The 15,033-nt window shown below is 43.2% G+C and overlaps 1 protein-coding gene across 3 annotated transcripts in view; it reads right to left on the bottom strand.

Moving 5' to 3' along the window:
- Nucleotides 1–15,033, bottom strand: part of LOC126313282 (putative lysozyme-like protein) — an 86,845-nt gene that overhangs the window by 64,573 nt on the left and 7,239 nt on the right. For 2 of the 3 annotated variants that reach the window (XM_049992341.1, XM_049992363.1), the window contains exon 2: nt 10,596–10,670. In XM_049992341.1, coding sequence (XP_049848298.1) covers nt 10,596–10,653 — 58 coding nt within the window. In that variant the 5' untranslated portion in view covers nt 10,654–10,670. Of the gene's footprint in view, nt 1–10,595; nt 10,673–15,033 lie in introns of all 3 variants that reach the window. The other variant, XM_049992277.1, reaches the window with a different exon arrangement.

The raw sequence follows: 15,033 nt of genomic DNA, 5'->3' as shown, positions 1-15,033 counted from the left end.
GGGACTTCCAATGACTTGCTGAGTACATGCCACGACGAGTTGCTACACTATGCCGAGAAAAAGGATTTCCGACACGACATTCGGAAGTGTGCCATGACTTTTGTCACCTTAGAGCATGCTACAATATACAATATCTGATCAAACGTATGCAGACAACTCTACGTAATACGGAAATGACTACCAGATACCACGAGAGGCAGACCCGCCAGTATTAAAGGAGGAGGGGATGGGAGGAGATAATTGCGTTGCCAATAGGGAAGCAGTAACAGCAGGATGGATCGGTCATGAGATCTCACTGACAACGAACGCAGACTAATGGCTGAATTTCACTTAACTAACAATTCCATCACGGACATTTCAAGTCTTATAAAATTTCGCAAGTTCGCTGTTGATACCTGAGTAATAATTTCATCAGAGGCATTTGAAATCTTCTAAAACTGACCAGGTCTACTGTTGACGATGTAACTGTGAAGTGAAAGCCCGAAGGAACAGCCACAGTTAAAATAAGACCAGGAAAATCACATGTACTTTTGGAGGGGGTACAATGAGCATTGCGGATATATACGATATTGCAGTGCCTGTGTTATTCTGATTACGATGCACATCAGAAAAAACACGCACAGTGAATATCGTATTTATCTGCTTATACCGTGCAAGCGACTTTCATGTACAAGATCGGACCTGGGCGGGAATATATGTAATGGATGTACCAGTACAGGTCGTAGACGCAGGGTTGATGATATATGGGAGTTTGGGTCTGGCAGTGAGTCGTGCACAGATGGTAAGGCGACCGCTCCCAATAAGCGGGAAATCCGGGTTCGAGTCCCGGTCCGGCACAAATTTTCATTGCCGTCTTTCCATTCTACAGCTGATGATTGCCCTTATTCGCAATTGCAAATACATTTAATGTCTATAGAGCACTGCGGATGGTGGCAGTAAAAAAAAGCATGAAATCCGCGGTAGGAATCACTCGTGAATTCCAATGTGCTAGCAGTCCATCAGACACATTCTGAATAAGAAGTTACGAAGAATGATGTAAAATCGTCGAACGTATCATCATAAGGCGCGCATTTCTGTAATCAGTACCAAGTGACGCTTGATGTGGTGCCAAGGAAGACGTAGCTGGACAGTGCATGACTGGACACGAGTGGTTTGGAGTCATAAATCGCGCTGTAACCTGTGGCAATCCGATGAAGATGTTTGGGTTTCGTTGATGCCTGGAGTACGTTACCGGCCATCATGTGTAGTACCAGCAGTGAAGAACGAAGGAGGTGGTGTTACGGCTTGCAGCTGTTAAGATGTCGTCCCATTATAGGGCGCAAGAAAATGCTAAATGCGGAAGAACACGAACACATTTTACTGAACTGTGTACTTCGTACAGTATAGGATCAGTTCGGAGACCGCGAATGCATTAGCATGACAATGCTCCCTGCCATAAAGCAGCATCCGCGAAATAACATTGCTGATATTTGCAACTGTTCCCACTCCATGTCGTATCTGGTGCGGCAACTGTGGGAAGTACTTCGAAAGAAAAGCAATCTTAGTTGAAGGCGAAATATTTCATCGACACGCTTCGCCCTTCTGGTGCATTTTAACATGCTGAAAAATTTACATACGTCACATTTGTGTACCTTAAACTCTGCAGAGTCAAAAAAGTTTTCGATGGTGCAGATCCACTGTCATGCAGTATTTTTGGAAAGAATAAACCGTCATTTCACTGTATAGTAATGTTCTTTTCTTCTGTACTGTAAAGGTTTCGACTTTTATGCCATTATCGAGTACAATACTAAAAGCTCTTAGATTATTAAGGCGGCATAAATCAAAGTCAGTCCGAAGCAGGTACGAAGAAGTTCCATCTAAAAGACATATGCTAGTCTTGTTTACTTGCTTTGGACTGACTTTACCGGATACGATGTATTAATGGTCTAAGAACTTCAGTATCGTATACGATAAAGGGATAAAAGACTAAATTTAGTTAGTACAGAGGGAAAATAGAGTACTATAAGTCAAATAGCGTTTTATTCTTTCATAAAAAACTATGGAGTCAGTTGAAATTGCTTTTTCAACTAAGTTTTCTTTAAGATACACACAACCATCCCCACAGATGCGCCGCAAATTAAAATTTGCTGACGGTGCCCCAGAAGAGCGAAACACGTAATAATAGCATTATTTCCCAGCCCCAAAGGCCCTTTTTCTTTCGGAATTCCTAAAATGGATTGGCTTGTCCGATTCCCCACATGAGCACAATACCTTTAGGATGAGTTAAAAAGTCGACTTTGCTGCTGACCCCAGCGTCGGACATTATTACCTACTCTGGTCTCTCCTACTGAGGAAGAATGGGCTCTCATTCCTCCACAGACGTTGAGGAACCTCGTTGAAATTGTTCTTAGTAGAATTCAGGCCATCATAAAGACGAAGTATGGGCACGTTCCATTTTAAAGTCCACTAATAGGTGTCCAGATACTTTTGGTCAAATAGCATACACTGATGAGCCAAAACGGTATGACCGCTGTGCACTTACTTACTTACTTAGTTCCTGTCGTTCCCTCTGGAACATAGGGCCGTGACGAAATTCCTCCACCCGGTACGATTTCTAGCAAGTCTCTTCACTTCACCCCAGATTTTCCCATCCTCTGCAGCTTCTCTCTCGATCGTCCTTTTCCACGTGTGTTTGGGACGACCACGTTTTCTACCTTCTTGAGGTTTCCAATCCAAAGCCATCCTTCCAATAGCTCCATCTGGTTTCCTCAATATACGCCCAATCCAGTTCCAGTTTCTATCTTTGATTTCTATATTGATTGGTTGCTGATTTGTCTCCTTCCAAAGATCTTCATTTGTCATTATGTCTGGCCATATCACATTTAAAATAGGCCGGAGACAGCGATTGATAAAAACTTGGAGCTGGTTTTTGATGTGATTAATCACCTTCCAAGTTTCGCAACCATACAGCAGAACAGCCTTCACATTGCTATTGAAAAGCCGGAGTTTGGTCTTCTTTGAGATGTTCCTATTTCTGCAGAGTACAGTTGTACAAATGCACCATTTGCTTTGCGGATGCGACTACGGATGTCCTCCTCAGCGCCTCCTGTAGTCGTGACTGTACTTCCGAGATAGAGGAAATACTGGACCTGTTCTACGTCCTCTCCATTAATGGACAGCCTATTCGTGATTGTTGAATTTATCCACATTTCTTTAGTTTTGCGAACATTTATCTTGAGGCCTGTAACTTCCGCCTGTCTCTGTAACCTGACCAGTTTCTCTTCAATGTCTCGATTTCGTTGCGCCATGTCGTCTGCGAAATCTAGATCTTCGAACCCATCCCGCATCCCCCATTGAACACCTCTCTTCCGTCACCCCCATCACTCTCTTCATCAAATGGTCCAACACCAAAAGAAATAGTGCTGCCGAAAGAATACACCCTTGCCGTACTCCCTAATTAACTTGCAAAGGCTCTGCTAGTTCTCTATTATGTAGTACTTGGCATTCATTGTCTTCATACATTTCCTTGGTGATGTTAGTAACTTTAGTTCGAATGCCATATTTTGCAAGAGTATCCCACATGACTCTTTGATTGACAGAGTCGAAAGCCTTTTCAAGATCAATGAAGGTAAGGTAGAGGGTGTGTTCGCTGTAGACTAAGAGACTGAATATCGCCTGGTGGTGTTGTGGGCTACCGAAGTCGTAAGCAAAGCAAACACGCAGAATCAATCTAGTGAAATGAAGTGATCGTATGGCATTGTTGGCCGGGAGGACGCCGTATTGCAAGTCCTCTGTAGCTGACGCCACATCGGCGACTTGCGAGTCAATGATGATGAAAATGATGACGAAGGACACGGACCGTGCCGTGTTCAGCGTGCTGCTGAACACTCTGAAACAACGCGACTTGTGCATACAGTACGTGGGCCCTATCGTGTTATGCGCGATCCCAACCCGCTCCAGCGGCAGTTGGCGGCTGTATTTGGTCGTAAATCACACTGTGTACGAAATGGACGGGCGCAAAATTCCCATATTAGCTCTATTAAAACGTGTTTTTCTCCCTTGTCCATATGCTAGTTAGGTGAAGGGCCGCGGTTGTCTCGCGGTTCTAGGCGCTCAGTCCGGAACCGCGGGACTGCTACGGTCGCAGGTTCGAATTCTGCCTCGGGCATGGATGCGTGTGATGTCCTTAGGTTACTTAGGTTTAAGTAGTTCTAGGTTCTAGGGCTCAGGGCCATTTGAACCATTTTGTCTACTGTGTACGTAAATAAAAGCTTAAATATCGACGAAAATATTATAAGGCAAAAAAGGAAATACCACGTTCAGTCAGTAAGGACATCGCCTTATAAAATTCCATTACAAACAGTGCTGTACAAATCCACATCAGATAAAATTATTTCATCATTCCCACTTCTTAGTACAACCCCTAAGGTCATTCTTATTTGATCACTGTTCCTACTCAGTAGTAGAATCTCTACATGTGAATTACAAGACATAAAAGAAAAAAAGGGCAAAATATCTTACCGCAAGTTGTGCAAGGTGCCCTGTAAACTAAGACAATCGAACAAACTCACTCCTCAAAAAGAGAGCTCCTACACTTTCATTACGTAAAATATTATAGAATATACTGGCCGGCGGCGGTGGTCTAGCGGTTCAGGCGCTCAGTCCGGAACCGCGGGACTGCTACGGTCGCAGGTTCGAATCCTGCCTCGGGCATGGATGTGTGTGATGTCCTTAGGTTAGTTAGGTTTAAGTAGTTCTAAGTTCTAGGGGACTGATGAACACAGATGTTAAGTCCCATAGTGCTCAGAGCCATTTTTTTTTATAGAATATACTTATATAAAACTAATAAGAAAGTGTCAGAACCTATTAAAAAAAGCAAATGGTAGAAGAAAAAAAATTGAGCTAAGTCGAGCGCGAACTAAGTACTCTTCAAATGCTGGCTACGAAACAGTAAAGTTATTCAGTACACTACCGACACCCCGTATTCTGCTAGAGGGTGTCTAGCTTGTTGCCGTTCCCTGAAAGCTTTAGCCGTAGCTATATTAATAATTGAAAGTTAATTATAACAAATTATATCAAGAACAACGCGTTTTTCATGGACGCTCATAATGCTGTTGATTTCAAATGGCCGATTATCATACACTCCTGGAAATTGAAATAAGAACACCGTGAATTCATTGTCCCAGGAAGGGGAAACTTTATTGACACATTCCTGGGGTCAGATACATCACATGATCACACTGACAGAACCACAGGCACTTAGACACAGGCAACAGAGCATGCACAATGTCGGCACTAGAACAGTGTATATCCACCTTTCGCAGCAATGCAGGCTGCTATTCTCCCATGGAGACGATCGTAGAGATGCTGGATGTAGTCCTGTGGAACAGCTTGCCATGCCATTTCCACCTGGCGCCTCAGTTGGACCAGCGTTCGTGCTGGACGTGCAGACCGCGTGAGACGACGCTTCATCCAGTCCCAAACATGCTCAATGGGGGACAGATCCGGAGATCTTGCTGGCCAGGGTAATTGACTTACACCTTCTAGAGCACGTTGGGTGGCACGGGATACATGCGGACGTGCATTGTCCTGTTGGAACAGCAAGTTCCCTTGCCGGTCTAGGAATGGTAGAACGATGGGTTCGATGACGGATTTGGATGTACCGTGCACTATTCAGTGTCCCCTCGACGATCACCAGAGGTGTACGGCCAGTGTAGGACATCGCTCCCTACACCATGATGCCGGGTGTTGGCCCTGTGTGCCTCGATCGTATGCAGTCCTGATTGTGGCGCTCACCTGCACGGCGCCAAACACGCATACAACCATCATTGGCACCAAGGCAGAAGCGACTCTCATCGCTGAAGACGACACGTCTCCATTCGTCCCTCCATTCACGCCTGTCGCGACACCACTGGAGGCGGGCTGCACGGTGTTGGGGCGTGAGCGGAAGACGGCCTAACGGTGTGCGGGACCGTAGCCCAGCTTCATGGAGACGGTTGCAAATGGTCCTCGCCGATACCCCAGGAGCAACAGTGTCCCTAATTTCCTGGGAAGTGGCGGTGCGGTCCCCTACGGCAGTGCGTAGGATTCTACGGTCTTGGCGTGCATCCGTGCGTCGCTGCGGTCCGGTCCCAGGTCGACGGGCACGTGCACCTTCCGCCGACCACTGGCGACAACAGCGATGTACTGTGGAGACCTCACGCCCTACGTGTTGAGCAATTCGGCGGTACGTCCACCCGGCCTCCCGCATGCCCACTATACGCCCTCGCTCAAAGTCCGTCAACTGCACGTACGGTTCACGTCCACGCTGTCGCGGCATGCTACCAGTGTTAAAGACTGCGATGGAGCTCCGTATGCCACGGCAAACTGGCTGTCACTGACGGCGGCGGTGCACAAATGCTGCGCAGCTAGCGCCATTCGACGGCCAACACCGCGGTTCCTGGTGTGTCCGCTGTGCCGTGCGTGTGATCATTGCTTGTACAGCCCTCTCGCAGTGTCCGGAGCAAGTATGGTGGGTCTGACACACCGGTGTCAATGTGTTCTCTTTTCCATTTCCAGGAGTGTAATATGCAAGTTAAAATAATTCATTTACCACGAATATGACGTTTCCTGTCTTTTTTTTACAAAGAATCGTACAATTAACGGGGGTTTCCGAGCTCCCCAATTTGCAAACTCTGCACCGAAGGATTGGATTGGATTGGATTTTTGGGGGGAAGAGACCAAACAGCGAGGTCATCGGTCTCGTCGGATTAGGGAAGGACGGTGAAGGAAGTCGTCCGTGCTCTTTCAAAGGAACCATACCGGCATTTGCCTGGAGTGATTTAGGGAAATTGCGTAAAACCTAAACCAGGATAGCCATGGTGATTCCTAACTTTGGTGAACGGTTAAATGGTACAGAAAGATCGTTTTTTAAATCCTTTTTGGAACATTACTGTTGAATACATTGTGGGATCAACCAGTGATCAGTGTTATTACTAGTATATACTACCAAAAAATGTCTTGATCGCAAATTATTTATACCGGTGATCGTTTTCGACCACAACTATGGTCGTCTTCAGACCAATGAGCCAGAACTCCTTCTGGTGGTAAATCACCAGAAGGACGTTCTGGCTCATTGGTCTGAAGATGACCAGAGTTATTGTCGAAACCGGTCACCGGAATACATAATTTGCGATCAAGACTATTTTTCATAGTAAATATTAGAACATGTTTGTAAATGCTCACGTGCTGTATAACTTGGCAAACAAAGGATCAAAGTCTCGCATACAAATAATTCCTTTCAGGGGGCACTTGACTCTACTGCTATTGAATACCGAAAATGCACAACGACGAGCAACACTACAACCGTGTCCGCCCCCGGTAGCTGAGTGGTCAGCGAGACAGAATGTCAATCCTAAGTGCCCGGGTTCGATTCCCGGCTGGGTCGGAGATTTTCTCCACTCAGGGACTGGCTGTTGTGTTGTCCTTATCATCATCATTTCATTCCCATCGACGCGCAAGTCGCCGAAGTGCCGTCAAATCGAAAGACTTGCACCAGGCGACCGGTCTACCCGACGGGAGGCCCTATTCAAACGACGTTATTACTACAATCGTTCCACGAAGATAACAGCCACCGCCTTGTGACAGTAGAGAGCAAAGCAGAGCAGTCAAAGATGATGTTCGGAACGCCTGCGAAGAACAGAAGAAAGAAACGATGCTGCTAAGAAAGTGAAGAGGGAGTGTACTAAATGCAATAAATGTGACAGTTTTATGTGCAACGAGTGTTTTAGTGACATTGACAATGCTGTGTTGAAGAAGTAGGATATTCTAAGATCTTTGTTCATGAACTTTGTCGGACCAAGTAAAAAAATTGTAAACAGTATTATATGTTGCTAATATAATCAAATAAACTAAGTGTCTGAATCATTTCTTGAAGAACGATATTTTTATACCTATCGTGTGAGCCACATGTGGTTCATGTGTCCACAGATTATAACTGTGTTAAAATGTTGTTTGACCACGTGAGCCACATATGGCTCAGACCTGTTACCAGTCCAGATCAGTCATAAATTGACATTTTATCGCGTAACTTAATTCTACATGTTCAAAAGAAGGCATTTGATGCAAAAAAGTCTATTTGGCTTCAGAAGTAATATTCGTGATTTCAATGTGGAATAGCAACGAATGGTCCAAATTTCATCATGGCAGTCAATGTGTCAAGGGCCGCGAATGGGGAAATTCGCTGATGTAATCGATTTCACGGCAGATTCTTGTGCCTCAGAGCCAAGGAAATTAGTCTCCGAAACGGCGGATCTGGTCGATATTAGAGTTCTACTGCAGTGAGCATCTATGGGAAGTTGTTGAAGTACGGTAAAATCAGGAGCAGAAAACTAGCTGTTTGACAACCATGCCTCAGCACAGGATGTGGAGGTCGAAGCTTGCTTGCTCTGTAAACTAGGATACGCGGCGATCTGCGGCTGATATGACAGCAGAGTAGAGGCTGGTACAGGCACTATCACGTTTCTTATTACACCAGGTCATCCTGGCGAACGACGGCTCGACACATGACCACGACACTAACCCAGACTGGTGAGGGCATTTGCTGTGGGGGACGTTCACCTTTCCCTCAATTGGACCTGGTATAGTAACCAAAAGCACCATGACATCTGTGGACTTCATTACGAACTATCTGCATGCCTTCGTGCTTGGTATCTTCCGCGATAGCGATGGCATTTTCCAACAGGATAACTATCCGTTTCATATGGACAGATTCATACTGCAGTGGTTTGTGGCGCATGGTAGTGAAATCGTGTTGATGTCCTGGTCAGCAAATTCACCTCATCTGAAGGTAAGGGAGCACATCTGGGACAATGTTTTGTTGGCTACTCCGCGCCAATGAACCACCTACTGTAATATACGGGAGTTACGTGATCCGTGTTTAGATATTTGCTGCCGCATACCTCCAGAACTCTAGAAATTCGATAACGCCCGTTAGAGACAAAGCCATGTGCCGATTACGCAATACTGGAAGCCTTCTTTGAAGCCCAAAACCCTAGAATTCGTTCTCTAGTAGTCCGTCTTCTTTTTTCTTTCCATCCGCTATTTAGTTTTAGTTCGTCATAGAAATTTCTAAAGTTATCAGTCACTGCCTTTACTTACGCCGACATGAGATGTCACCTCGATTCAATTCACACCGTTTAAGGTCACTTCTCACATCTTCCAACCATTTGTCCGAAATCTTCAAGTGCAGTGTCTCGGTGCCTTAGTTTAGCTCGTCTTTTTCTCTTGTGTAGAGAGTATGTTCTACTAAAGCACTGGACACCTTTTATGGCAAAGTACTGTTGGAATTTCTTTCTCAGATTTCAGTTGTACTACTTCACCAAGCTACTTAAAGCTGTCAATTCTTTCTCTCTCACTATGCCTCGTTATCATATTTCGATACGTGTAATTTTTTCTGAAAGAAAAACTGCAGCCCAGCTTTTTCTTCTTATCGTTTTAGAGTATATATCTGCTCGGCAGTTGTACTAGTGTTCACAGAGAGGACCGCGGAATCATCATCGAATACAAATCAGCTAACCTTCGTACCACTTCTGGATCCTCCAACGCGCACTTTTCTTGGAAGCACATTGCTGTCTAGTCTTTTTCCTGTCCGTAGATGATATCCAAAACACAACTGAAGGGAACCAGAGACAGGGCATCACGCTACCTCACGCCTAATTTAATATTAAACTCCTTGGGGACCTATCCCATAAATTTTACCTTAAAACGGGTCTCGTTGATGTCGATAACTTCCGTTGTTTCCACGTCCACTCAGATTTTTTATGAGCAAGTCAAATAACGCTTCTCTCTCGACTAAACAGTACCTTTTTTTAAGTCTAGGAACACTGCTACTTGACAGTTGCAGATATAGTTTTCTAGCACTCTTCAGATTGCCGAGTGTCAAAGTCTACTATCGCACTCCTCTTAGACAGGTTTACCTAACAGTGTATAAAATGTACAACTTCATAATTATTTCATGCGGCGTAATTAACGCGTTGTGGCGAAGCCGAATGTGCAGTAATTAACCGAGTCTTGACACGGAAATTTTACATTCATAAGACTGTCCAGTGTCCAGAAAGTGTAGTTTCCCCATTGTAACTACATTCCAAGAAAATCCCTATAAATGTCATAGTTCTTAATTTTTTATATGTTTACATAATATTAATCGCATTCAGGGTAAATTAGATGGTCCATTGGCCGTACTTTATGGACGAAGGAAGAAAAGAAGAATAGTGTCTAATAGCCCGTCGATTACGACGTCATTCGAGACGGATCAGAAGCTCAGATAATAGACCATGCTCTTGCAAAGGAACCATCTGCATTAGGGAAATGACTGGAAACCTGAATCTGGATGCCCTCAAGTGGATTTGAACTGCCATACTCGTGAAAACGAGTCCATTTTCCAACCATTACACCATCTCGCTCTGTGCTGCTCTGTGCAGAAGGCACGTGGTTGTATGGTGGAGGCTAAGCTGGATTACCGCATCACCTGTCTAGGTGTTTGATTTAACGTTTCACAAAACAGAGAGCACTGATGAAACATCTAACTTAAAAAAACCCTAGGCTGTATAATGTAATCAGTGGTATGAATTAATTACCTTGGAGCAGGACTATACCACTTATCAACACCGTCAGCAAAGACCTCTCGGAGCCCATGATCAGCAAAGAGGAACCTGCGAAAGAAAGATGTATTATTTAACAAGTACAGAAATTAGGCCAAATAAACAGTCTAATGGAAGTCGGGACAATTACTAGCTCATGATGATGTATCGCTGGACGTGAATATGTACATAATGTGCAACAACTGAACTGCAGTTACAGTTGTTGACGCTGTAGATCACTTAAAAGTGGTGTAGCACATTTTAAATTTTTATTTCTGTTTGTTTATGTTTCACGCTTGTTTCTTGATTAAAGGGAGATTAAAAAGTACCCATTTGACGGCACTGCTGCAGCGTATATGAAACCCAGTGCGACTCCGACGCGGGTTTACAAGCACCGACGGTTAGAGAACGGGTTAGTGGGGCCTCCGAGCGAAAATTTTCTGATCACCCTTTATATGTTGTGCCTTGACTTGTACTAATTAATTTATCTTATACCATAATTATAAAATTCTGAAAACTTGTACAAGTAATGTGATGAAAACTGATAAAAGTCGTTTCAGTCGTACTAAGAGACACTAGTGATAGCTTGTTTCGAAATTAATTTGTTGTCCGACACAATAGTAAGAATTTCAATACGAAAGTATTGGCCGTCTTTAGGTCATAAGGCGGATACTGTGGTCTTTCCCACCACGGTGGAACAACATTGTCAATGACATCAATCAAAACATTAACATTTACGCCGTAGGCTGGGTGGGCCATCGTGTCCTTTCACGAACGGAAGATGGCCAGTAATTTCGTACTGAAATTGTTGTGATTACGCTGGATAGTAAGTTATCTTCAAAAACGAAAACTATAGGACTATCAACGCTTTAGTCTTGAAAACTGGAACGGTTGCTTTAAAATTTTTCGACTCGGTTCCAATGCCACCCCATAATCTCTCCTAAAGTCCACTGTGGATCACGAAATTCACTTGCGGAGAAGAAGACAAAAGAAATGGTTCAAATGGCTCTGAGCACTATGGGACTCTGAGTACTACTTCTCAGGTCATCAGTCCCCTAGAACTTAGAACTACTTAAACCTAATTAACCTAAGGACATCACACACATCCTTGCCCGAGGCAGGATTCGAACCTGCGACCGCAGCGGTCGCGCGGTTCCAGACTCTAGCGCCTAGAACCGCTCGGCCACACCGGCCGGCGAAGAAGACAACCAAGAGTCACTAGTAGGTTGATTCTTCACATGAGACCAAGAAAAGAATAAATCATTAAAGAGAATATACGTACGAGAAGGATAATAGGTTGTCCACGAAAAGCTGGAGATTTTAGATGAAGATTTCCTATTTATTTTCAGTAAGCACTGATCAGGACGAATCGAAAAGATACTTTTGACTTGCTGTCGAAGTTGGATGGTGAGAATGCAGTGATTATCATTGAGCACCCGTAAACAGAGCGGATAGGTATTATCATACATATCGTTATTTTCTTCCGTTACAGCCCTCGGAGGCTGGAAGTTGTTTTGATATATCTAATAATAAGTGGGGTTAGATTCAAGGAGAATGGACAATGTAAAAATGAGCCTTATAAAAATTAAAAATAATGCCTTCAGTGTGCAACAAAACGTAAACAAAAACAAAAACAAAAGCAATATGATAGAAAGTGAGTATCTTTGTAGATCTGTGAAGTTATTCTCTGCTATTGGGTGTTATTCATTACAGTGTTGCACCAGTGTTTGTTGTAAATTGCTTGTATCTTCCTTCACCTGTTCTCCACGAGCTGTTCGAGGTATGACTCAAGTCTGTCCCATTCTTTACAAGGTGTTCCTGAGGTCATACAGTGTTTGAGAAGGGATCTTGCGACGACATCCTCAAAGATCCCACTGGTCCAAAGTAGGCCAAATCTGGTTCATGTCTGCAGTCAATTCTCTCTTGTTGCTTTCTGCCTCCTTGAGGAAGGTGCCGAGCAGTTGTGCTTTCATTATCGCCCTTAAAGGTCAGTCGATTGCCTAGTCGTTGACTATAAGGTTCGACATTAGGTTAAAGGATCCACTCCCGATATCGCGTAGCTCTTGAATTACCTTCGAGGGCAGTGAGACGTGTTCCATGTTCGTTCATCATAACAGCGTAAAACACGACTGGTCTCTCCTAGATAAGCCCTCGTGACTGCATGTCCGAGACGCGCATTGGTCTGTGTCCATATTCTTCAAAGACGATCATGCGATGAAAGACAAATCCTGCAATCAAGTCCACAGACTCAGTTTCCATTCCAAGTGGTCACTTGCCGACCCCCTTCTTCGAGCACCACAGTGCTGGCAGGTTTTTGTACTATTGTTCGTAGTGGACATCTATACTCCAAACAGAGATTGTGGAGAGGTTTGCGTACTATCTGGAGTCGACACTGCCAGCTACTCGCCCCCCGAAGAAGCAGTGAAAGACACAGTTGTATTTTCTTGAGGCTATGTACGAGCCCATAATTTTTAGGTAGATGTCATCAGCTGATGTAGTTAGCTGCGGGCAAACAATAAGAGACAGACCTCCGATGTTTTGTCCCTCATAAAGGGACTGAATCTTTGGAGAACGTCAAACTACGGTGTACGCCAATTCGGTGGGCGATTCGCAGCTCTGACAAGGTTCCTCTCCGTAAAGTGACGATTCTCCCAATGAAATGAATTTTCGAAACATTACATTGGTTAGACGTACTTTTGGCTCCGTAGATCCATAGCGAGACGATCCTTAAAGATGTGGAATATGTCGTAAAACAAGATACATAATACATTACGAAAAATGCTTGACTGTATAACCGGTAGTTCGTTTGTTAACTTCGTATCAGGTTTTACTGTCGGTACTGTAAAGTTTGTCATTCAATGTATATAAATGTAAAATTCCGGAATACTACGAATTGTTACCGCTCTGTTAATTCCGGTCATGTGATAATGCGAAACTCTTTGACGCTATTTTTGTGGTGCATCTCCAAAACACATATCGTACAGCGGACAGCAAAGAAAGCGTGAAAAGCAAATGGAATGCAACAAATAAGCAAGGCAAATCAACCAGAAAAAATGAGCGCATTGATTGAATCTAATGGTTGTAAATATTATGTCACATGGACGTCTGAAAAACTAGAATTATTTAAATTATTAATGTACACAGCTTATCGTTCGCTACAGGTGAGTATAATTACATGTTATCGTTTCATTATGAAACAATTTTGTGATTAAACCGAAAGAAAAAAAAATAAAATACTTAATGCGTATGTTATTCTGTGCTGCACGCTTCCATTTCATTCTTTTGATTATTAATCATGACATATATACAATAGCAAGTGTTTTCCAGTAGTGAGGGAACGCCGCAAAATACTGCGTAGCACATTGCATGATATAATCTTGATCATTCTCAGTGTTAATACGAAACATCACAGCAAATTTAAGGTACGTTAATTATACCACAGCCATTTATGTTTAATGAACATCATCAAGTAGTACTGGAAATCATCCACAGTCTTCGTAAATAATCTGAATTACTAAAAAGCTAATCCGTTTCATCGTTCGGTCTAATTGCACGATTCCAATTTCAGGGTGCCAATCTACAGGCCTACAGGGGCTACAACAATTTGAACTTCAATATTTCGTACAATTGCTGACCAAATTTACGAATTTGAAATGGTGTGATGATCTGCTCATGAAAAAGTTATGCTAACGGTTTAACGCAGTAAAACAAGTATTACCATTAAAAGCTTGAGGCAACGTAAATGGCTACCATGGCGCGCAAATTACCCAGATAATATTCATCCAGTATTTCAGAATGACAACACTTAGAGACTTCCAACAAAATTTAAACATAATTTCAAAACTTTACAAAACTTTTACGCTTTGGAAATCCCCACAAAATGATTAAAGGAAAAAAAGTTCTTCGCTTAAAATATTTCCACTGTTCAAGCAGTAAAACTTCAGCGTCCAGCATGATGTTGTATTACTTCTTTGCTGCTAACTCTGTGTAAAGACAGTATCAATATAAACCACTGAAGGTACCTCCTAAAACACAGGATTTTACGACACATAGGTCAGTAGAAAAGGCGTCATATACATTGAGATGCGTGAGAAATTAGCTTTTGCTTAAATTGGAGCTCAAATTCCCCAGACTATAATCATCAAGTGTTTGATAATAAGAGCACTTAGCAACTTACAACAAACTTTAAGAATAATTCCAGACCTTTTCTAAATTTTTTTTTCTCTATTACATGCTTACTGTCAAATATTTAACTGATGTACTCATTTGTAAATTAATCAGACGTTTGAAGCATTTTTATACATGGGAGTTCAGCCCCTGAAAGAATCAGGGGTTTACTGGTTCGTTAGTAATTAGTTACAAAGACTTTTCTGTGTTACCTGCTGATATTCACTGACGAAATCGTTTCCTTTGAAGAACATACCGTCAGTACAGT

Source organism: Schistocerca gregaria, chromosome 1 (genome assembly GCF_023897955.1).
Source record: "Schistocerca gregaria isolate iqSchGreg1 chromosome 1, iqSchGreg1.2, whole genome shotgun sequence".
Classification (NCBI taxonomy): Eukaryota; Metazoa; Arthropoda; class Insecta; order Orthoptera; family Acrididae; genus Schistocerca; species Schistocerca gregaria.
Note: the sequence above shows the minus strand (reverse complement) of the source record. Positions and strands in the feature narration are given on the sequence as shown.